The 25,000-nt window shown below is 45.6% G+C and overlaps 1 protein-coding gene across 3 annotated transcripts in view; it reads right to left on the bottom strand.

Moving 5' to 3' along the window:
* plxna2 (plexin A2) overlaps window positions 1-25,000 on the bottom strand; it is a 211,741-nt gene that overhangs the window by 102,884 nt on the left and 83,857 nt on the right. For all 3 annotated transcript variants that reach the window (XR_014601560.1, XR_014601561.1, XM_084068097.1), the window contains exon 4: window positions 24,115-24,249. Coding sequence is in view for 1 of the 3 variants with exons in the window: in XM_084068097.1 (XP_083924223.1) it covers window positions 24,115-24,249 (135 nt within the window). In the remaining 2 variants the exon portion in view is untranslated. The remainder of the gene's footprint in view (window positions 1-24,114; window positions 24,250-25,000) is intronic.

Below are 25,000 nucleotides of genomic sequence, written 5' to 3'. Positions count from 1 at the left end.
ACACACACACACACACACACACACACACACACACACACACACACACACACACACACACACACACACACGTGTACGCACACACACGGATACTCACTCACACACACACAATCCATTTTTAATGAGAGCCAGCCAGGCTACCACGTCACTGGAATGAGACGCATCGATCATGGACACAATACCCATTCCCACAGAGAGAGAGGGAGAAAAAACAAAGAGAGAGCAAGAGAGAGAGAGAGAGAGAGAAAGAGAGAGTCAGAGAGCAAAGCTACACGCTGCTTATGGATGAATGAAGAGAGATGAAATCTACTGGTGTCTGAGTCCCCGAGTCCCTCACTGACCTCAGCAGTCAATGTTTTCCTGTGTCTGGGTCTGACTACAAGGCCAGCTCGGCCGCCTCAGCCTCCCCGCCACTCTCTCACGTAATCTCTGTGTCCCCCCCCCACCACCATTAATCCCACTGTGACTCTCACCAAGGCCAGAGACCACCTCTTTATCTCTCTCTCTCTCTCTGGCTCCTTCGTTTCCCTGCGCTTTCACGTTCTCTGCGCTACTCTGTAAGAACCAAACAAATCCTCTCGCTGGCGTTGTAACACTGTGTCTCCCATCCAGCCTTTTGACATCCACCCACAATGTGCTCCCCTCCACCCCCATACACAAAAACAACCCCTCTCTCTCTCTCACATACACACACACACACACGTTACTCTCTCATTCTCTTTTCCTTCATCCATCTCATTCTTTTCGGCTGCAGGCATGAGGTCAGTTGGCAGTACAACCACCCAATCAGCAGTCTCCAACCCCGAGCCTGGCTGGCTCTGACTGAGGAGAGAGGTGAGGGGTTATGTTGGAGTGGCGTGGCGAGCCTGGAGATAATCACACCCCGGGACTCACACCAATTACACCCAGCTTGATTAAGGACCAACCAGGCTCAGCAGGGGAGAAGGGGGTAAGATTGGAAGATTTGGTCCTCAAATGCACTGGTTGTCTTTATACACACACACACACACACACACACACACACACACACACACACACACACACACACACACACACACACACACACACACACACACACACACACACACACACACACACACACACACACACACACACACACACACACACACACACACACACACACGCACGCACGCACACAGCTTTGTGGGAGCTTTAACTGGCTTGGACAATCCACATTCCATGAGCAAAATAATTGCAGCCACATGTGTACATACTGTTATGGACTCAAATTAAAGAAAAATCTTAACGTAACAAAAAACAACACACAAAATAATGCTTATCCCCTGAAGGCCTTGCTACATAAGAAGTCTTATTGCGCTGGTTATCATGACCGTACCCACCACTGAGGTCACCAAGGTCAGGACCTTTGTATTTATTCAGAGGGGTTTGTATAATAAAAGTCCTGAAATGGTACAAAAGATATTGTACAACGTCAAGATAACCGACTCATCTGATAACCGTCATTGCTTGTGTGTGTGGGTGGTGAAGTGGATGGATGATCCTACAACAAAATTACAACACGCTGATTCTATGATTATGTCAACAACTTGAGGAAAGCCGACAGGCACCCACAGAATCCATGCAAAGCATGGTTTAGGTTACTAGAGAATTCAATGTCATTCATCTGCAGACATCATCTGATGAATAGCTCCTGTGCAGTCACGCTATGTTAGACAGTAGCCATCCATCATGAGGCTGACTAGCTTCACTAGCTGTAGCTAACCAGCTAACATTAATGCCATCAATCCAATGGTGGAAAACCTTCAACTTAAAAAATGCTTTTCTTTATGTTCTTAATGTTTGTTTAAGGGGTTGTTTATAATGAGGTAGGTTTCACTGAAAGGGACTACACCATGAATTTTAACCTTTTCTTCTTTTTTGTGTGTTTTTGGTCTCCCCTACCTCTCTTCTATCCCCAAAAATACCCCAGTTTGAACACTCAGGCTTTCACAGCAAATCTGGGGTTTTCTGTAAATTGGTCTCAAAACAGGCATACAAACTGGCTCAATAGCGCCCTGTGCCAAACAGGACAATGTGGTATTGCAGGTGAAAGTGCTTTATAAGCCAGAGATAAGTTAGTTGGAATGAGTATATCTGAGGCTTGATTTAGGCTCAAACCTTTTGAAAAACGTTTGAGGGACATAAACAATATGATATTAAATATTATTACTATTCTTTAAATTCATGGTGTAGATCCTTGAAAATATTTTTGGACCACTGTATTTCTAAAACCCTCGGTACGGCCAAATGAAAGGAATTGCTTTTCAAATAATTGTCTTCTTTGTTCAGGCCTCAATTGAGAGAAACACACTCTTTATTAAGCTGTCAACTGCCTCCAGCGGTAATGCAGGAAAGATGCACGATAAAGGGGGGTGAGGGGGATGGCATTTTTTTATGACAGTTACCATTGTACATATTGTTTTCTGAAGGTCAAATCGGAGTGGGCCGCGGCATGTACTTATTTAGACGAGCGGTGCCTTTGTCACACAAAATCACGGACTGACTTAAAAGTGAGGAGGAACCAAGCCCACCGGGGAGACTGAGGCCATATTAAATAACACAACGTGACTTGTCTATAGACTGCCATCTTGCACACTCAAAAAACAATTCAGAGTGGAAATGGGAGCGTTTAACCTTTATTTTTCACAGCCTACTCTCTAAGCACATGTTTTCCTCATTTCTATCCACATGTCTATTCACGTCAGTCACTCGAGGACACAAAACACGCGTGCCTGTGTGTTTGTTTATTGAATTTGGGCAGAGATTGTCGATTTGGGTCAACTGAAAAACATTGAGATGCTGTCGCGACACAAGACTGTGCACAAAAATAGAGAGAGAAAAATATATATTTGGAGAAGCTAGACTTACACAAGGGCAGACCCCACCCACACACACACACACACACACACTCAGAGAGAAATAGAATACACAAACAAGCCGAAGAGAGAGGAAGAGTGAAAGCGAGAGACCTCAGCTCTGCCAGTCCACAACAAGAACGTAAATTATGGCAGAATATAAAATTGAGAAGGAAAGTGTCTACCTTGGCAGAATATTCTCAGTTTGTTTAACCACTTAAGCCCTATAGCTGCATGATAAATAGACTAATAATAATAACCTATAATAATAACATGCCCAAATGGACCCATTTTTACACTTTCAGAGTGCATCTTCCCTGATCCAGTCAAGCAAAGATGCTGCAGCCAAGTGCACTTTATAGGACCCACTCACAAACACCATTCTCATGTTACCCCTGCTCCATGCTTGAGACTATAGCCCCTCTGTGCTGGGCAGGGCTGGTCCCCTGGCAGCTCATCAGAGGTAACAGACTGGTAGGGGATGGGCCTGCCAGGCAGGAAGGCAAGAGAGCAGGGGGCGGAGAGGTCAACCGTGTGCCTTATGACCGCAGTTTGAACTCTGAAGTTGAATGATGCTAATTACGCGTTAACAAACACCAACCGACTTACCACGAGAGAACCGCTGTTCATTACGAGCAGCTTGCATTGCAGACACTCACAAGTTCTGGGGGCGTGCGCGATCGCATCCACCCACACACATGTGCACACACACATAAACACAGGCACATACATGGTTGCGCACACGCATGGTTGCGCACCCGTGCACGCACACGCATGCACGCACACATACACACACAAACACAAACACACACACATGCACGCACACACAAGTATATACTGAACAAACACGTTGCTTTCTCTCTCCAAAACTTGGTCTTGTACCAGAGTGCAACCGACTTTCACACGTGCCAAATGTGCAAATGTGCACAGTATGCACAAGGCGTTGAGTTTCAGCATGTGTCCAGCGGACTGTTGGCCAACTGCATGGATTCATGACAAAGTGGGACAGCGGGCAATAAGGTGTGTGGGGGGCTGGTTGCTAAACTCTTTGTTTGTGTGTGTGTGTGTGTGTGTGTGTGTGTGTGTGTGTGTGTGTGTGTGTGTGTGTGTGTGTGTGTGTGTGTGTGTGTGTGTGTGTGTATGACTCTTTACATGTGTGTATGTGTGTGTGTGTGTGTGTGTGTGTGTGTGTGTGTGTGTGTGTGTGTGGGAGGGTTTGAGCAGTAGTGGAGGGAGAGAATGCAAGAATAATGGAGTGGGGGAATCGACCAGAGAGCAGGGTGAAAAATCCTACCAGTCGATAGAGCGAGGTGTGTATCAATTATGTATGGCCACAATCCTCTTTTTGGCCAAGGAGGAGAGGGGGCTAGGTTAGACCGAGAAGTGTGGGTATGTGTGTGTCTTGAGTAAATCTGTTTAGTGTGTGTGTGTGTGTGTGTGTGTGTGTGTGTGTGTGTGTGTGTGTGTGTGTGTGTGTGTGTGTGTGTGTGTGTGTGTGTGTGTGTGTGTGTGCGAGCGCGCCTACTTAACTGTGTGCATGAGTATTACACTCCAATGAAGCCTTCAGCATATGGCAGCGGCAAACACACACGACACTATTCAATAACCCTCTACTTAAAAAAAAAAAATACATATGTAATGCCTCTCTCTTTCTCTCCCTCTGTCTCCCTCACTCTCTCTCCAATGTCAAAGTAACAGCATGCTGCCAACATCATAACAGAAACAATATATAGCAGATATATATATAACAGATACTAATTTACTTGTGTGACTGGTTCACTGTGAACGATCACGTACAAGAACAGTGGAAAAATACTGTACTGTAAGTTCCCGATAGTCCAGAGAGCACAGAATAGAAAAACAAGAAATGTTCAAAACATGTACTGTTTTAGCTACAGTTGGGCTAACAAAAGAGCACAACTGTAACTGGAGTCTTCTCTTTTTTTTATTTATATCCTGTATCGATAAGCAGCATACGGTATACAGTATGTATGTACAGAATATACTGTATTAGGTGTAGCCTACTGTATGTATTATGTACTATATTTAGTTCGCATAGTAACCTAACCTTATTATTATTCAAATTTACACACAATTATAATTATAGCATTTGTAGCCTGTCTGTTCTCTTGTTTTTGTCACATTGTTTGTAAATGAATTTGTCATTCCTAATTCTAGTGACACGTGAACCTACTAGCGTTCCTAATGCTGCCTGACAGGGAGAGTGCCTCGAATGAAACGTGGATGTGACAGTAGCTGCTAATACCAAGCCTATTCTCGTGTCCAGATCGCATGAACACTGCCATAGACATGGCAAGGTGTCAAGTGCGGCTGACAATACCCCCCATTTGGGTCCATGTTTACACCAACAATAGTTGAAGTAAGCGTTAAATGAACACTTAGGATTTTACTGTGTGCTACACCACATGGTTCTCAACATAAGGTCCAGTCCAGGGACCCCAAGGGGTACTTGAGGGGGTTGCAGGGGGTCCCGAGTTAAATGGTTGATAATTAGGAACCAAATGGTCCATTTGGTTCCATTTGTACACTCTTTACAGTTTAATTAATGTGAGTTATGTGTCCTCCGCCACATAACCCTGATTAACACTGAGGATTTTACAGTATACTACGTTTAATTAACTCTCTCAGTGCCAATGAAATGAAAAAATATGTTGTATGTATTTTCTTTTCAAAGTAAAAAAGGAAGCGAGATACAGCCTTTTTCAGTTATAAGTTCAAATCTTCAGATAATGATATCTTGGGTTCTGAATTTTTTTTTCAAAAAAAAAAAGAAAAGAAAAAAAAATGCACTGAGGGCATTAAAAAAAACTCGGGATAACTCGGGGCTTGGCACTGAGAGAGTTAATATCAAACTGGGGGTCCTTGAAATGAACAAGGTTTAGAATCACTATACTACACATTCAGAACCCACACATCCCCTGCCATCCAAGGCAAAAATGCCTATCAATCTCCCTCATCGCCATTTTCTTTTTGCCTTTCCATCTATCTCCCTGCTTCTCTCCCACTCGTTTTTACCGACCTTACCCGAACCCTTTCTGCTCCTCTACTCTGTGCTGACATTTAGGAGGTGGAAACAGTGAGTTTTGAGAGTTGTATTCATTTAAATGTGTGATGGGTCAAATACTGTTTGGAAATGCCTTTTATGATCTGTTAAAGACTCTAGTTGAGAGAGATGTGTCAGATGTGGCTGTTACAAAGTGATGAGTGCAGTTAAAGGATAATACAGTACAACTCACAGTGTAAACGCAATGCTTTTAACCGGCTACAATTGAAAACTAATTCAATTATCCAGTTTATGCTCCTATGACAATTTTGGTCTGATGAACGAACCGTAAACAATGCATTGGAGACAGAGAGCAGCTTCCATATCTATGCATCTTATGGAAATCAGGTGTACAGTACACGTATGGCGTACCGTGTACGCACAGCTCCAGCACTGCAGGAAATGACCGTGCACAGATCTCGTATTACAGGGTCTGGTGTTTTCTAATGGGGGTGTATAAAGTAGGCGTCATACTGGGCCTGATTCATACCTGCCGACCGCTCTCCATTCACTCGCCATCAAACTTGAGGTAGCGCCACTGGGTGCTAATGCTAATGGCAGAGCGTTGTCAACTGAGCCACTTTATGCAGCTCATTAGCATTAGAATAGGGCTGGAAAAGCATCAGTCCCATATGCCACTAAAAAAGGTTGAATTAGGTAAAGGATATTGCTTGAGCGTGCTTAACTTAGAGGAAACATTACTGTATAGGACACTGTCAATGTCGAGCAGAAACCTTGCATCTCCATATCTCTTCTTTTTATGTTTGTCATGAATTAATCATTAAAATAGCCAATCTAAAAGCTCACAACGTGTTGAGAGCTTGCCTTTTTATTTAGCGCTAGGTTTTGAAGGTTTTTGATAGGGTTGTCCGATATTGGCTTTTTTACCGATAACCGATATACCGATATTGTCCAACTCTTAAAGGCATTGTAGGGAGTTCAGACATAATCAAAGAAAAAAACTGTTGTCAAACACCGCCCCTCCAGCAGTTCTTTTCCCCGACCACCAGGGGGTGACGCAGGGGGGACTTTTTAAATGAGTCATGCCCAAAATAGGTTGCCTTATGCGGATACAATTCGCGGAAATGCCCGACCCTACGGTTCTCTGAATTTATATTTTTAAATAGGCTCTTTCATGATAAATTGACCACATATATGAAGCTAAACAACTAAATTCTATCCAAACGATTTTTTAAAAGTAAATTATGTGCCTCAAAAAAGAAGTTTGAGAGCGTTTTAAAACCGAAAGTAAAAAGTTGATACGGGCACGGACGCGCACGGACACGCACATGCGTGCGTTAATTTACGACCCGGACATAAACAACATGAACATAAACAGAAGGGAAAATACGGATTTCAGACAGAGGACTGTGTTTCAATGAAGGAAAACACCCCAGCATCATTATATAGTGGCTGATAGAGGGGAGAAAATGCAAAAAATATATATATACATATTTTTTAAATTTAGGCTTAATGTTCCCTACAATGCCTTTAATTACCGATACCGATATCAACCGATACCGATATATGCGGGGATTATTGTGATTAGGGTAAGCTCAAATTTCATATCACACACACCATATACAGTAAGAACTCCTGTAACTTATTTATAAAGCAAAACAAAAACAAAAAAAACGATACCGATATTTTCCCGATATCAATTTTTATGCTAATATCGGCCGATAATATCGGGAGGCCGATAATATCGGACATCCCTAGTTTTTGAAAATCTTTACCTAATGCCCTATATAGGGACGGCAGGTTTAAGTGGTTAAGTCTCTCTGTAGGTTTTTATAAATATTTAACCAAAGAAAAGAGCTTGTGACTAAATAATAACTACATTGGATGCATTTGAACAGAGGTTCTTGTTTTGCATTTCCTTAAAAAATAACCCAACAGCGACAATGGTGATGTTTATTGTACAGTATATTGAGCATGGTTCCCTAGGCCTGTTCCTCTCTCTCGTGTTTATATTTCAGAGCTGTACGACTGCTTTTGTCTGAGTGTGTCTGTCTACCTCTCTCTGCCTGTCACTTTACCTATGTTTTCCTCCCCATCTGGCTGTCCAGACTGCTCGTTTGTCCGACTCCCATCTGCCTCTCTGTCTGTCTGTGTGGTATACTCCACTGTACCTCTGTGTTTGTCTTTCTGTGTGATGCCTGTGTGTGTGTGTGTGTGTGTGTGTGTGTGTGTGTGTGTGTGTGTGTGTGTGTGTGTGTGTGTGTGTGTGTGTGTGTGTGTGTGTGTGTGTGCGCTTCAGTGGGGCTGCTCAGTGCAGCCGGTAATGAGCTCCATGCTCCAGTCGGCATGTGAGGAGTTAATAAAGAAAGCACCAGCAGCCACTGTACATCAACCGACACGTGTGTGTGTGTGTGTGTGTGTGTGTGTGTGTGTGTGTGTGTGTGTGTGTGTGTGTGTGTGTGTGTGTGTGTGTGTGTGTGTGTGTGTGGAGGCACGACTGGGGAGCCTCCCCGCCACACTTATGGTCTGTATACTGGGGGGGGTGTGTGTGTGTGTGTGTGTGTGTGTGTGTGTTTGTCGGGGTGGGGGGGTGGATATTGATTTGGAAGGGAAAAGGCAGACAGAGAGGAATTCTGATCCATAGAGGGACAGTACGGTTCATGTCTGTCTACGCGTGTGTGTGTGTGTGTGTGTGTGTGTGTGTGTGTGTGTGTGTGTGTGTGTGTGTGTGTGTGTGTGTGTGTGCAAGCGAGTATGTTTGCTGCCTTTGTCTCAGCTTCTCTCTCCCAGTGTACATGATGTACATACAAATGAAGGGTTTGGTTACACCCAACTGCTCTCAGGGCTGTTGGCTCTGTGTGTGTGTGTGTGTGTGTGTGTGTGTGTGTGTGTGTGTGTGTGTGTGTGTGTGTGTGTGTGTGTGTGTGTGTGTGTGTGTGTGTGTGTGTGTGTGTGTGTGTGTGTGTGTGTGTGTCCCCTTGTGTATCCAAGAGATCAAAAAGGAGGTGCATTGATAACTAGGTTCAGGTGGCAGAGGGGGAAACTTCATTTAGCTCCATCTTCAGTCTATGTGCATACTGTATGTATGTGCATCTGTACTGGGTGTGTATGTGCAATGGGCACTGTACACACACACACACACACACACACACACACACACACACACACACACACACACACACACACACACACACACACACAAGCAACATTACCACATTGCACCGTTAACTCTGAGACTGCACAAATATAGCCCAATGGCCCACATATCTATTTGGTTACATTTGTACAATCTCAGAGTGAGATTACCTGCTGCCTGAGACGACGCTGTCCTACAGGTAGGAGCAGCAGCTGTCAGTGAACCTGAGTGTCTCCTACAGAGTCTCATGTCTTAATCTAGACTGATTATATGAGAGCACAGAGAGGGGCGGCATCACCCTCACACTGCGATGCTATGAAAATGATTAGATTTGTCTATGGGGAGCGAGGGCGAGAGAGGGGGGAGAGAGAGAGAGAAAGAGAGTGAGAGAAAGAGAGAGAGAGAGAAAGCGTGAAAAAGCGAGAGAAAGCCATAACCGATTTCAAGGCACTACATCTGAAAATGTCTGGGTGTCTTTGTTCGGCAGAGGAGAGAAAATCAACATAATGAACCCAAACTGCCTTTGTGTTTGTGTGATTGTGTGTCAGTGTGTGTGTGTGTGTGTGTGTGTGTGTGTGTGTGTGTGTGTGTGTGTGTGTGTGTGTGTGTGTGTGTGTGTGTGTGTCTCACTCTTTCTCCATCTTCCCTCACCTCCTCCTCCCTGCGTCTCGTCTCACACTCACAGAGAGCTCAGGAAGCTGCTTCGGTGCAGCCAAATTAACTGCTCCCCAGTCGCTTTTGGGAGAGAGTGTAAAATAAATACGCAGCACTCTCCGGAGGAGGTGTGCAGCGGTGTCGTCTCTTGTTGTTGCTACGTTCAATCGGCCTCCAACCGCTCAGCTCACAGTAAAGTCATACACTTTCTTTAGCCACCTCCCCCCACCCATCCATCACTGCATGGTCCCCCCATCAATTACTACCCCTCTGATCCTGCCGGCACCAAATATCCGATTTACAAGTCGCCATGGAGAGGTAATATTTCAACGGGCCCGGCAGCGTCGCCGCGCTGTTTAAATCACGGCTCTTATCTGTGCTGTTGCTCTTCCTCATATTTTTTCCTCAAATATTGCATTGGAGATATGATATCCTCCTTTGCACATTCATCTTCCTTCCGCCTTCCCACCCACGCCGAGTGTGCGGAAGCGTATGCGCGGGACACAGTGTGTGTGTCTGTGTGTGGGTGTGTGGGTGAATGGGTGCATCTCAACGCTAAATACACAGTAAAATGCACAGTGTTACTTTATCCAGTTGTAACTCTCCGAGGTAAAGGAACACTCAGGATTTTACAGTCTATAATGATTTGCTTCAACCAGCATGGTGGTTGTTGCTCGGCAGTGGGCGAAAGGGCAAACGGGGTATGGGACACATACGACACATTGCGAAATCCTGAGTGTTGAATGAACACGCGTGATTTGACAGTGTACCCGTCTGCCCCGAGTAGTTGGGACATTTCATTGTCTATTCATGGTTTAGTTCAATCTGCTTTGTATTATTTAGCATGAACACATTCCCTCTGCCCAGCAAGAGCTCAGAACAGCATTTATAAACACACTGATCTCTGTCGGACATCTGCACACACACACACACACACACACACACACACACAGTACACAAGAACATCCATCAGTGAAGTGCAGCCTGACAGCTTTGTCAAAGCGAACTGCAGGGGAGAGGAGAATGGCATTGTGGGATTGAGCGATCCCACTGGACTCTGCTATGATGGGAGAGGGTGTGTGTGTAGGGGGGGAGGGGGGTTCCAGCGTCTGCAGAGATAGGGAGACAGACAGACAGACAGAGTCTGGAGGAAGAAGCTGTGTGTGTGTGTGTGTGTGTGTGTGTGTGTGTGTGTGTGTGTGTGTGTGTGGGGGGGGGGGGGGGGGTTTGGGGGTACTGCCACCACTGGGTAGCCCATCAAAAACCAGCAGCTCTCCTGCTGTAGCCTGTTTACCAAGCAGACTGGCCCACTGAAGGGCAGACAAAGAGCATATTGCAGCCCTGGCAGGCTGACCACAACACACACACACACACACACACACACACACACACACACACACACACACACACACACACACACACACACACACACACACACACACACACACACACACACACACACACACACACACACACACACACACACACACACACACACACACACACACACACACACAATGCACCCAGACGTCCCGCCGGCCCGTCCCAACAGCAGCAAACGAAGCGAGGTCCCAGTTAGAGCAAACACACACATGGACATAGTTGCAAATGCAGGCAGTGCACGCACACCCATTTATAACATGGAGAAGCCGATGGCATGTGCGGCGGGCACAGCAGCTAGCCAGCAGTGAGGCGAAGTGAGTTGTCAGTCCTCTCCCAGGCGGGAGGGAGATCAGTCCCTGGGAGAGAGATCAGTCTCTGGGAGAGAAATCAGTCTCTGGGACGTCCTTATAAACAGCTTTCATTCAGGTGACGGAGCCCCATGGCGTCCCCTCGCTGTGCCTGCAGTATACCATCGTGACGGAGCGGAGACAGACAGCCACGCTCAATTTGTGGATTTCGCCCCAGCCAAGGCACTCAGTCAAAGGACAACAAGAGAGAGAGAGAGAAAGAGAGGCTCACGAATAACTGCCTCCTCTCCCAATTATAGCCCAAAACCCTGCCACTCCATTCAGTCTTGATTTTCCCCTCCGCCTAGCTCCTGACAAAACCTGTCACGATCCCTTCAACTCATGCAGCCACTCGCATATCTCCCTGACACCCTTCAGGCTCTAATTAGGCTTGTAAATAATTATTGCAATTAAAGCCTACAATTAGGAGGTAACAGAGCACCGCCATTAGTTCCACAAAGGATGCCATGAGGATTCTATATAGGCACAGGGAGGAGACAGACAAAGGCTGTGACATTATACAGTCAGACAGACATACAGTATACTACACAGAGCAAGAGTGGGAGAGAGAGACAGAGAGAGAGAGAGAGAAAGGGGGGGGGTGTATGAAGGCAGTTGACACACTCCCGGCTCTTAATTATAGAGCTGATTATTCTGCCAGGAAGACTCCTGGGCCGTTCCCCTGGATCACCACAGTCACACACACTGACTACTAGTATGCTCACATGCAAGGTACGCACACATGCATGTATTAAAGACACACACTCACACACACCTCCCAATTGCTGATGTGCATACACTGACAAGTATGCAACACCGACTCTGCAGGCGAACGGAAAGCGAGACAGAAACTTGAAGCTATTCTTATTCAGACAGCAGACAAAGAACACGGACCCTCCAGTTGTGGTGGAGACTGTGAAGCTCATCAGACATGAGTAACATTTCTTTTCCTGTTTAATTGGGGTGACGTGAACATGAGATCAAGGGCATGTTCATTTCTCACGTCTTTTCAACATGGAGGTTGTTCGTCGAGCGTCCATATCCACTAAACATGCTTACTTACTCATTTTTTTAATCAGATCGAACATACTGCACACACACCCACTCACGTACACACACCTTGTGTATTTCCTACAGTATTGCAGTAGAGTCATGGAGGCAAAGAGCCATAGTGCAGTTAAGCTAGTTGTGCAGACATATAATGCATGATCACACACATGCACACACCTTTTGGTCTTGGTCCGATCATATTTGCAAAAATGGGCAGAGCAGTTGCTAGTTGCTATTACATGGAAGTGCACACTGTTTCTCATTTCATCAAGTTCTTTGTTCAATGGTTTTACTGTCATTTAGATTACTGGTCTGCTCTGTGGCATGTCATCTGCATCCAATGGTCAACTCAAAAAGTTTATAAGTAGTTAAGTATAAGTTTATAAGTAGCTCAAAACAAGGCAAGCCAGACAAGTCCTGGGCGGCTCCCCTAGGTCTAGTGTAGTGGATATGCACGCACTTCTCACTTGGCTCAGTGTTAAGGAAAGACTAACTTACTTTCATATATTTCATAGCGTTATTCATACTCAGAAAATGTATTTATACAGTAAAAACAATGTATAGCTTAAAGGTAGGGTATGTGATTTTCTTTGGTTAAAATAAGTGTTAAATAGCTCTATATTCTGATAGTACTCATTGAGTGTTTGTCCAGTAAAAGGAGTCTCCCATGTCTCTCCAGCTCTTTATTAAACAGAAAATGCATTTTCAGTGCTCTCTCCTGATTGGCTTAAATTTTGACACCTACCTGAAAATGTACTATATTCTGTTTACTAAAGAGCTGGAGAGACCCCTGTGACCGAACGAACACCCTGTAGCAATGATTACTATCAGAGTATAGTACTTACCTTTTTAACTAAAAAACTAAAAATAAATAAATACAGTATATCACTTACCCTACCTTTACGTAGACATTACACTAGAGGGACAAGAGGTGGACTGATATCTTACCCTACCAAAGACCAATTATATGAAAAGGGCAGCATTTCATAGGGCAATAGTATCATGGAACAGTCTTCCAGGTGATGTTCGTTACATCAAAAGAAAACTTAGACTCTATATACACTCACTACAATTTTAGTCTGCAGTCTACCTTGAGTATTTGTGGATCTTACTACATTGTTTTATACATACCTGTATATATTTTTTTGTAAATTGCATAATGTCTAATGTGTATTCTATCTTATGTAATGCATGTTTTTTGTCTATTCTATTTCTTTGTCTGTTATGTATGTATGTGTTATGGTGTGTATTATTGTGTTGGACCACAGGAAGACCAGCCGCCATTTAGGAATCAGCTAATGGGGATCCTTTTTAATAAACAATAAACACACAAACTTGTGTGTACATACTGTAGGGCAGAGGAGGGCAACATTTTTGGCCACAAGATCTACGTTTTCCAAGACTGTTGAGCTCTACCATCATCAGACAATGGTCTTATTAGAGTAATGCAAACATAGTCAATAAGTTAATAAAAACAAAACACTGGCAAAGAATAGGTCAATAGTTTAATATGAATAATAAAGGCAAGATGCATAAAAAAGTGTTATGCACATCAAACCATAATGTAAAAATGATTTATGGGACTTAAAATACTGATGACAGCACTTGGTCCAGTTTAATGTAGGCTACACATATGGTAAAGATTTCAGTTCTTTCTTTTTCTCAGTTCACTGTCGGTTGGAAATGCCTTGTAAAAGGATTTGTGGTTTGTCACAAAGTGTCTTTCGAAGTTCCTTTTCTTTGCCATTTCTGCTGATGAGAACAAATCATTTTCCATTGAACAATTCAACAATGTATTTTCCGATTCTGCTTGGACATCATGTCTTTTGTCTCACGGCATATATTCCCAAACTAATTATCAATACTGTTGTCTTGTCTTGTCTTTCTATAGTTTATTTTTAGTTTTGTAAATTGTCTCCTACTATAATGATATGCCCAAAATAAGGACGCCAGGCTGAAAGTGGTTAATACACCGTTGATGTACTGTGTATTGACCTGTGCTGATGGAGCCTGCGGCTGGGGCATGAAGGGTGGATAGAGGGGGAAGAAGAAAGGTGAACAACCAGGGGAGGGTGGAAGGGACAGGGGGGTAGGCTGGGACCTGGGAGAGCAGGCTTCTATTAATTAACCACTTGATGGGAGCTGACAGCACGTGTGCCGCTATCAAATAATGAGGTTAGGATTGGCCAATGGTTCCAGGGCACAAAACCTGATTAACACTAATCCTGGCTTAAGTCAATTAACAATGCCTACTCAGGGAATCATGCAAATGAGGCGCCTTTGTCAGGACGGACGAGAGCGTGGAGGGAGCAAACAGAACTCAGCATTCAGGCATGTAAAACACAGCTAGGACACGGCTGGCCGCCAGAGGACACTGGTATCGGTCATCACGAGAAAGAATTAGCCTCGCTAGCAGCGGTCAAGCAGAACGTTACGAAAACACGATCCAATAAGTCGACGTCGTTGTTGTTGCCCCCCTGCAAATGGCCCCCTGCTGTTTGATAAAACACCCTGCGTCAACCTTTGAACATCTCTCAACCTTTGACCTCACCGCACTGAGGGGGAGCAGATAAACATGTATGACACACACATGAAGATATAGACATGGAGCATATATGCTGAGAAACACACACACAAACATCACTTCACCTCTGACCCTGGGCAGGAAATAGTACACACACACACACACACTCGCGGGTGCGCACACACACACACACACACACAGGTCTGGATTGAGGGAGTGAGGTGCGTGGGATGGGATGAGAGAGGCCTCTCCAGAATGAGAAGCTAAATGGCATCATCAATAACAGCAGACGTGCGTATTGACAGGGGCATTTATCCTGATTTGTGCACGTGTCAATAACAAGTGATGCTGTCAGACCGTCAGCTGAGGAACTCAAACCGAGTCTCCCCCCTATCCAACCTCAGAGCACCTGAGTGAGGAAGCTGTTCCGCATTGATTCCCTCGTTCTCGCCCCCCCGCTGCTGCGCAACTGACCTCTATTGTAGCGCTAACATCCCAGATAAAGGATGATGGACGATCCATCGAGGCCAGTGTCTCCTCTCCGACTGCTTGCGGGCCATCCCGGAGATGTTTGTTAAGGTTCCGTCACAAATGGACAGATGTGCCCCCCCGATCCCCCCTGCCCCACCGCACCCAATGCAGGTGTTTATTGCGCGTCTCTGCCGGTGGCATGGACCGCAGTAGACGGCTCTCTCTGACACGCCTGAGAGAGCGCCTTTGTCTGGGCCGCGTCCCCCGCAGAGACGCCAGGCGTGGATTTGATGGTTTGCCTGGCATACGGAGCTGCCGTCTGCATTGTCACATGTGCCATGTAGCGGAAACCCTCCACTGACCCTGAACCGAAACAAGAAACTAAACTCAAGCTGGCTGCATGTTTTGCAACTCAGCACCACACGGCTCAACGCCCAACCGTCGGTGCAATCGGGTTATTGATCGAGGGGAACTTATCAAGGAAAGACATCTTACACAGTAAAATCGGCAGTATTAATTCAACTCAGAGTGTGCAAATGAAACCAAATAAGACAAGGTTTCATTTATACACTCTCAGAGTTTATAAATGGTTTATACATTTTTCCAACCCGGTCAGTCCAAGCGCAGATGGCCAGGCCAGCTGTTTTTATGTTTTTTGGTTTTTTTTTATCTAGTTTTTAAAGATCTGTCTATCTATCTAGTGATACTGATGATATTACAGTTTATACTGTGGTACAGAGAAATACGTTATAAGTTCAAAGGGAAGCAGGGGATAAACTGTTCTGGATTGGAGTGTTTCAAATTTCAGTTGTGTGAAAAAGGGTTAGTGTGGTATAAGACGTGAGAGTGATCGAAAAGACTAGAGGTTTTCTCAAACCGAATTCAACACATTCCAGTGATTGCTCTGCCGTCCTTGAATGCAGCCACTTGATTGTGGCCAAGGCGCTGCAACGGTGGGGAGTCGAGTTAACAGAAGCCTTTGTCCGAGTGTCACTGGCAGTCTGTGATTAGCAAGAAAAGCAGGGACGAGGGGTCAATGTTCAAACCCCTTGTCTTGTCCCTTTTCTGCCTTAAAACAGCTGCAAGCTAACAGCACTGACCCCGGGGTCAGTGCAGTGTCAGAGGGGAAAGATGGGGCAGCGGTCATTGAATTTGAGGCACCCGGAAACCCCTCGCCCACTCAGCCATGACCACACCGCAACTAACAAACACAGGAGGGAGAAGGAGGGCTTAAGAAAAGCTAGCCAAAAAAGTACTGATCTATTGTCCCTGTGCCATTTTAACTTTGTTTTGCTCACCTATTGTTGGCTATTCTCTTAGCCTGAGCCAGACCCACACTTCCCCCTCTCTGCAGAGCATTTCTTTTTTGTCCCCATTGTAGGATGCTAGGGTGACAAAAGCATTCCAGGCCTCAGGTCTCTTCCTGTACGCTCTAAAATAGATGGTCTAAAAGAGATCTGGGGCTTTTAAAGGGTCAGCTAGGAGAGAGAGAGAGAGAGAGAGGGAGAGAGAGAAACAAAAAGATGGCTGTTAAAGGAGTATTAATGCGGCTTTGTTCTCATTAATCACATCCTATTGCTTCCACTCATTTCCGAACCACTCCTTGGCCCCTCCTCACACGCACACGAGCACGCTGCGTTAGTGTCTGAGTGAACGGGCTGGCTATGAGCCAATCCAATCTGCTCCTTGTCTGAGGTGTAAACAGTAAACCTGGAAAACAAAGGGCTCTCCAGGAAACACTGCCGCTCTAGTGGAGTTTCTTATGTCTCCCAGTGAGCCTGGGCTATCAGCCACCCAGCGCTCCCGTGGCCCATTAGCACATGGAACCGTGTGTCATATGCACCGAGGTCCTGCCTTATGATGAGGCGGTGTCAGCCAGTCTGAGCCCGTGCGAGGTGTGAATAAATCCCATTTCCCTCCCCTCTTTGATAACCGCTGAACCAATTTCCTACCAATCTCCTCAAACCTGCCTAAACAAAGGTTCTGAGGGATTGGGGGACGACGGTTGGAGGGAGTGAGTTTGGTGGGGGGGGGGGGCTCTGGCCTCACAGAAAAGCATACATTCAAAAGAGGAGGAAAAAAAAGAAAGAATGAATCCAAGCATGGATTTCAAATTTCACAGCTGAGCACTTGGGAGAAATTGCCAGGCTTGAAAAAAATAATAAAAATAAGAAGGTCTTCTGATGATCTGTGAGGTGTGATGTCGCCGTTCCGTGCATAGGGCACGGATAAGGAGGGGCGGGTGGGCGGTTCATGTTCAGTGTGTGTCGGAGAATGACAGCCGCACATGGTTGAACGGCTCTATAGGGGGAAGCCCGTGTGTCTGTCTATGAAAGACGAGTCTGGCTTTTATGAGCCGGCTCAGTATCCCCTCGGCTGGTCATGCTAGTGAGAACGTCACACTTATCCTCACAGAACACTGGGCATTAGAGAGAGATGCCCTTTCACTAGAAAAAACTGTTCAGTCTGTTTCAGGTCTGTTACACAAACCACTTGTGCCGGAGTCATAAAACATTTGCAAAACCATTAAAGTCACATTTTAAAATCAACACCTGGCTCTTGACTTGAGAATACATTAACACCAAGGAAAAAAAAGGAGGATAAAAAAAACATTCATTCACCACACAAATCAAGAACCTTTTTTTCCCACCTAACCAACCCACTCAGCCCTCCCCTCCCTCTCCCTATTTCTATCTCTCTCTCTCTGTTGGGGAAAAAATGCCTTTTTGAATGATACTGAGGCCACTCCACAGGTGTCACTTCAAAAACCCCTCAGATGTGAAATCCTGATTGTTCCCAATGAATAATACATTACAGCTACCGCTGACCAAAGCGGCCTGGCAATAATGCAGCCACTGATTCTCAGCCGTGTGTGATGAGTGCTCACTCCACTGTTGAGAGCCGGCGCCCATCATAACCCATACACAATGGCAATGAGAACGGATTCATCGAAATGTTGATAATCCACCCCAAAAGACCCGCCTTTGATTGAGCAGAGGTGCGTGTGCGTGTGTGAGGGGCATTGTTATCTATCCACGCTGCTGCATTGTGTTGATAAACCAACAACAAAGACATTTGCAAGCAGCTTGCTGCACGGTGTGGATTTGAGCCAGGGCGAGAGATGCCCTCATACTGTACGCACGCACGCACACACGCACACAAGCACACGTAAACCAAATTGATCCACATACTAAGGTGCCTATCCGTACACATGCATACCTGATTTATACGTAGTTGCATGTCGGTGTCTCGCACCCAAAAAATGTACATGTATAACCGGCCTAAGCTGAACATTGTGAGCTTGTAGATCTGCAATATTCGGTGCATGACATGATGCACAACCACGTATAAATCAGGCTTCATAGATCCCCATCCTTCTCAGATGCTGAGAGACGGTGTGTGTGTGTGTGTGTGTGTGTGTGTGTGGGGGGGGGGGTGAGACAGAGAGATAGACTGTCAGTGGGGACAAGGCCAAGCACTCATGCAGAACCAACACACTGAATTTGCAAGAGCTGGCAAGGGCACCAGTGGTTTAGTTGGGCTATAGCAGTCTGGCATTCCTATACAAATAACATGTTCTCTACCTGTTCGATTTTAGCCTTGGTTGGAACTGCTATGGGCTGCAGAGTGCACTGGGGGTATCGACTGCATAGATTGCACATTATACTGTAGACCATAGCCCAAGTGTGCCGCACTACGTGGAAAGCATGTACACATGTGCACTATAAAATCCGAAGTTACGACTGGATAAATTAACACTGAGGATTTCAATGTGTGTGCTTTGTTACAGCAGCACCTACATGTGCTATTCCCTTTGAAACGCACAGGCTTTTGATGCAATATTAAACAAGGCAAGGTGTTTCAGGACTGTAAGACATTTCAAGAGCTTTCACGTGACACATACCAGGGGAGAGCAAAAGAGAGAGAGTGTGTAAGAGAGAGAGAGAGAGAGAGAGGGCAACCATGTGTCTAGGAGGCAGCTCTGCTGAATCTCCTAAAACAGTTCTGACCTTTCCCTCTCCGCTGCAGTGGCCCTGGGCTCTGCTTCCCCATCTAAGCACCCAAATCACTGGATTATTGGTCTAAATATAGCACTGCACACAAACATAGACACATGACACACAAAGTCATACAAATGTATGATGCACCATGCAAGACAACGGACACGTTTTCTGATCTAGCAGCAATGCAAAACAGGTCCGCATTGGAAAACGTCTGGGCACCTGAACAACAAGGGCCAAAAAACGCGCCTTCGCCTCATTCAGCCGCGTCAAGTGGAGATGCTGAGGCGGTGGATAGAGGGAGAAAGAGAGAGGCATTGTTTGCAACAGACACAGATGTCTGAAGATCCATCTTATGATGAGAACCTGCTGCTGTGCATTTCTGGCCTGTCGGCGATGATGCAGCACCCTATAGCAAAGTGTGTACACACATGCGCACGCACGCACACACACACACACACACACACAAACACAACGCTCGTGGAGAAAAGAAGTCAGTGAGCCAGGTCTTTTCATCAGTTCCAGTGCAGTGCCTCACATTGAGCCAATCGTAGCACATCATTAATATGAGGATGCGACTGTCATTACATCTACAAAACAAAAGCGTTGTTTAAGATGCGGATCGAATGTGAAACAGGGGGGTGTTGTGTGTGCTCTGAAAGGGGGGTGGGCGGTGGTGATTGAGCGATGGTGTGTGCGCGTGGGCTGTGGGAGTGTGCTTTTTTCCACTTAGTGCGAGAAAGCAACATAAATGGCAGAGAGAGAGAATGAGAGAATGAGAGAGAGAGAGAGAGAAAGAGAGCGAGTGAAAGAGCGAGAGAGAGAGAAAAAGAGATGATGAAGGGTAGGAGAGAACACAAAGTCAGCTTCTTTTCAGTGAGATGCGTGCATGCTAAAAGGGAACAAGCGAGTGTACTGAATGGGCTCAAAGAGTTTGAGAGTCCAATTGAAGAGGGTCTATGCATATGCAGTAGGTGTAAACTATACACTGTGTGTGTGTGTGTGTGTGTGTGTGTGTGTGTGTGTGTGTGTGTGTGTGTGTGTGTGTGTGTGTGTGTGTGTGTGTGTGTGTGTGTGTGTGTGTGTGTGTGTGTGTGTGTGTGTGTGTGTGTGTGTGTGTGTGTGTGCGTGCGTGTGTGGGAGAGAGAGAGAAGAAGAGAGAGAAAGGCTACATGAAAAGCCTCCAAAAGCCATATGGACGCGCCATTCAAATACTGAACGTGCGACTGGCGTTTTTCATGTGTGTAATTATAGTTTTTGTGTGAGAGTACTTGTGAATGCAAGTGCCAGTACAGCATCTCTGTGCCTATGCAAATAAGAACTGAGCAACTGCGTGTATTTAGTGCGAGTGCTTTTGCATGCAAGAGTGTGTGTGTGTGTGTGTGTGTGTGTGTGTGTGTGTGTGTGTGTGTGTGTGTGTGTGTGTGTGTGTGTGTGTGTGTGTGTGTCTCTGTCTGTCTGTCTGTGTCTCTGTCTGTCTGTCTGTCTGTTTGTGTGTGTGTGTGTGTGTGTGTGTGTGTGTGTGTGTGTGTGTTTGTGTGTTTCCACCACACATCCCACATGTTCCTCACTCTTGCCACAACACACAGATGGGTGTGATGGAGGCTCGGAGAGCTGCTGCAGAGACAGCCAAGAGCCTGGAGTGTGTGCTCACTCAGCCCGCACCAAACGCTACTCTCTTCTCCAGTGCCCCCCCCCCCCACCTCCTACTGTGCCACACACAGAGGGCTACATTGTTATTTGGTGTAGGAAACACAACCCGAGCCAAAACCCATCCTTGTCCTGTGGATGTGCCGTTAGCTGGATTTGCTCTGTGCGCTCTCCCTGCGTCTCACATCGTCATGTGCTCGGCCTCCGGCAGCCGCAGGAGAAGAGGAGCCCAGATCAGAGGGACCTCATGATGTTGTCCTGGAACCGAGAAATGCCACTCTGCCGGGGTCACACTTAAGGTCTTTACACAGTGGGAGCGTGACGAATAAACGATCCGAAAATGCGCCGGGGAAAAAAACAAATTTAGATAAAAGAGGCTGGATGTTCGTCTGGATTTTATAATGACGAAAACAAGAGTTTGAATTAATGCAAATTCGTCATAATGAAATGCCAGCTGTAGGGAAGGGCTTTAAAATGAAGTAATGTCGTCCGCGTGAAACAAGGGAGTCAGTGTGTTAAGAGTAAGACCCTATCTATAAAATGTTGTGAACTCCTGAGACCTAATGGGTCTTGTTAACGCTCAACATATTTTGTATGCGAGTGTTTGTTTGCGTCTCTTTGTGTATGTGAGATCTCAAATATCATGTAGAGAGAAGCTTCCAAACTGTCTAAGCCCAACAGTTGGTCACAATATTACAAAGCCTCTCCTGTTCGGTATTCCTATTCCTGTCACTCTAAAAGACAATTTATACTTTATGTTGTACAGTACCTTCCCTGGACAGTTCCATCTACATCAGTAACAGTGAATAAAACAAGAACGCCGAGACCCGCTTTTGAATCCATCAGGTTCCTGTTGGAGCTGCTACACCGACAATGACTTGTGATTGCAGTTCTCAGAACAATGTGATTGAATACCCTGGAGGACTTTCAGGGGATATGAGATCATTTTTTTTCTGTCAGAAAAGTTATAATAATCCCTGTGAAATAGGGATTGTGTGAGAGCTCAGGCATATGGTATACATTTTATTAAGTCCACAACGGCTGATCTATGATGTCAGTCTGCTGGTTGGTTCTCTGGATGAAACCGTGGTTTATTAGTTTAGTTAAGTATTAGTTTAGTATTCAGTATCCCACTGTGACGCACTTTACAACCTTTGTTGTTGTTTTAGATGCCATATAGATAAACTTTACGTACTTATTTACATAGTATAGTCAGGGATAACCAGGATAACAAAATGACTCAAGTGGCTGCTTCTCACCTTTGTCACCTGTCTGTGACTGTCAAGTAGCACCCATCATCATCACATCACGTGTAAGCATGTGTTTGTATGTATTAACCCTTTAAGACCTAAGGCCGATTCTACAAATGTATTCTAAATCCTAACAGTTTAAAAAAAAAAAAGTATGTCGCTATAATATCAGTGGTTCTCAAACTTTTTCATGTCAAGGACCCCCAATAAAAGAAATCTAAAATGACACAGATGCGTTCCCTGTCTTAATGGATTAACTGTGTATGAGACTATGGGTGTGTTTGCATGTGTAATTGTGCATTCCTTACACCGTCTCTCACCCCCAGAGTGAGACAGAGAAAGGGAAGAAGGGTGTGTGTGTGTGTGTGTGTGTGTGTGTGTGTGTGTGTGTGTGTGTGTGTGTGTGTGTGTGTGTGTGTGTGTGTGTTTGTGTGTGACTGTGCGTGTATGTCCGTGCGTGTGTGAGTGTGAGTGTGAGAAAGACATCTTCAGGCTGAATAACTAACGTCAATTACCAACGTCACTTCTCCAGATGACTAGGAGTCATGAGCTTCACAACAAAAGCTGTTTATATCTGTGTAATTTGTCCGTGTTTGTGTGAAATAATCACGAGTGTAACCAAATTCAAAACCAAATCCAAGAAAAAGAAAATCACAAATACGCACAGCAACACGACATGATCTGAATGCCCGAAAACACAAACCCACCTTCCATGCCCAGCCGCTGATGTTTAACCACATTAACTCAAGCTCACAACCCATGTCACAATGCCATGAACTTGTAGATCTGCCATTTTCACTAGCTGCCTGCCTACCTTCCTTTCTTTCTTCCTTCATCCCTTCTATCTATCCATCCATCCATCCATCCATCCATCCATCCATTGTGGTGTCTAACCTGTGAGCCCTGGCCAGGCAGTTGTTGAGTGTGTTAAAAGCAGAGATAAGGGGGAGAGGACGGCCATCTATCACCCAACGCTGACAGCCCAGCACGCCGTCTGTCTCTGGGGCCAGTGCGCTGGCACGCTCCCCTGCTGCTCCTCCCCTCTCCTCCTCTCTCCTCTACCCTGTCGCCCTTCTCTCCTCTCCTCAGCTCTCTCGCTGTCGGTTCCATCAATGGCTACCCACCCCCCATTGCACACACACACGCCCCCCGCCATGCTATGTCACTTCATTAGAAGTGTGGAAGGGTGACCTTGCACTCTCTCTCTTTTTTCCTTACAGCTACACACACACACACACATACTTCTAGCTGTCCCTATTTCCCTCATCACTCTTCCTCTCTTCTTCCTCCTCCTCCTCCTCCGCCAGCCGGCCAGCGGATGCCCTTCACTCTTCTTTCCCTCTCTCTCCCACTCTCTCTCCATCATCTGTGCCCACTCTTTTTCTACTTTCTCATTTACGTTCCTTCCATCCTCCTGCCCTCATTGCTCTCCTTCATTATCAGATGTGACAACTGCCCCCGCTGTGCCACCCAGGTTATATATAGCCAACAGAGGGTGAGGGTGGTGAGAGTTGGGCTGGCACTTCACCTAACATTGCACACACACACACACACACACACACACACACACGCACGCAGCACAACTTTGAAGTCATACTAATGCAGTGCGCTCACCTCTCTGATGTGTACCATTGAACTGTTGCATAAGAGTTGAGTAAGCAGTCCTTTTATGTGAGCCACAGCGTGAGTGTGTGTGTGTGAGTGTGAGTGTGAGTGTGTGTGTGTGTGTGTGTGTGTTATGAATGCCTACCTGTCTCTCAGACATCACATAGAGGAAGGTGCGGTCCAGGGAGAAGGCCATGTCTCGGAGGATAGGGCTGCCATCCTTGATGACAGATATGGTCTCATACTGGACACCACCGTATGGAGGCCCGTCCACGCGGATCTAAGGAGCACACAGGAATAGACACATGCTGTCAGTACAGAAGTACAGAATGAGGAGCATACTGTAAGATACAGCATAAACAAGATGGTTGGGAAAACAGATAAGACACCAGACCCGGGTCTGGATTTTTTTGCATAAAGATCTTATTGTGGTGTTTTTGTCCTGCTTGGAAAATTAAGATAGGTCACAGCGGTTTCACTTTCAGTCAAGATTTATTGCAGGAAACAAATCCTCCCCCTCCATTCATCTGGAACCCTGAGCAGGATAAAAGCAATTTCTAAGAATTATTTGCAAAAACACCATTTGACCCAGGCCCGTTTAAACGGCGTACATCTATTTAACTCTCCCATTTCACCCACAAGTGATGGATACCCTCATTAAATCTTTGAACTTGAAGCCAAGACCACCGAGCTAAAACAGTTCAAAAAAAGAAGAAGTAAAACACTCCCTATACTTTATATGATGCATACGACCTCCCTGACCCATGACAGCTCTCCTTCTCGTCTTTATGCAGGTATGGTATGCATCCTTAAAGGGAAACGTTGCAGATTTTTGTACCTACATCCCATTGTTCTGACGTGGGATCATACAAATAGTGAGGGGGAAAAATACCCTATAACTTCTGTGTTTTTCTCAGTGGAATGCGGAACAGTATGCCCATGCCAAACATGCTGATTCGCAGCAACGGCCTTTGACGGCATAGGGTGTACACTTCCACAATTCACTGAGAAAAACACAGAAGACAGGGTAT

This window comes from Gymnoscopelus microlampas, assembly GCF_963454915.1.
Source record: "Gymnoscopelus microlampas genome assembly, chromosome: 10".
Taxonomy (NCBI): Eukaryota; Metazoa; Chordata; class Actinopteri; order Myctophiformes; family Myctophidae; genus Gymnoscopelus; species Gymnoscopelus microlampas.
Note: the sequence above shows the minus strand (reverse complement) of the source record. Positions and strands in the feature narration are given on the sequence as shown.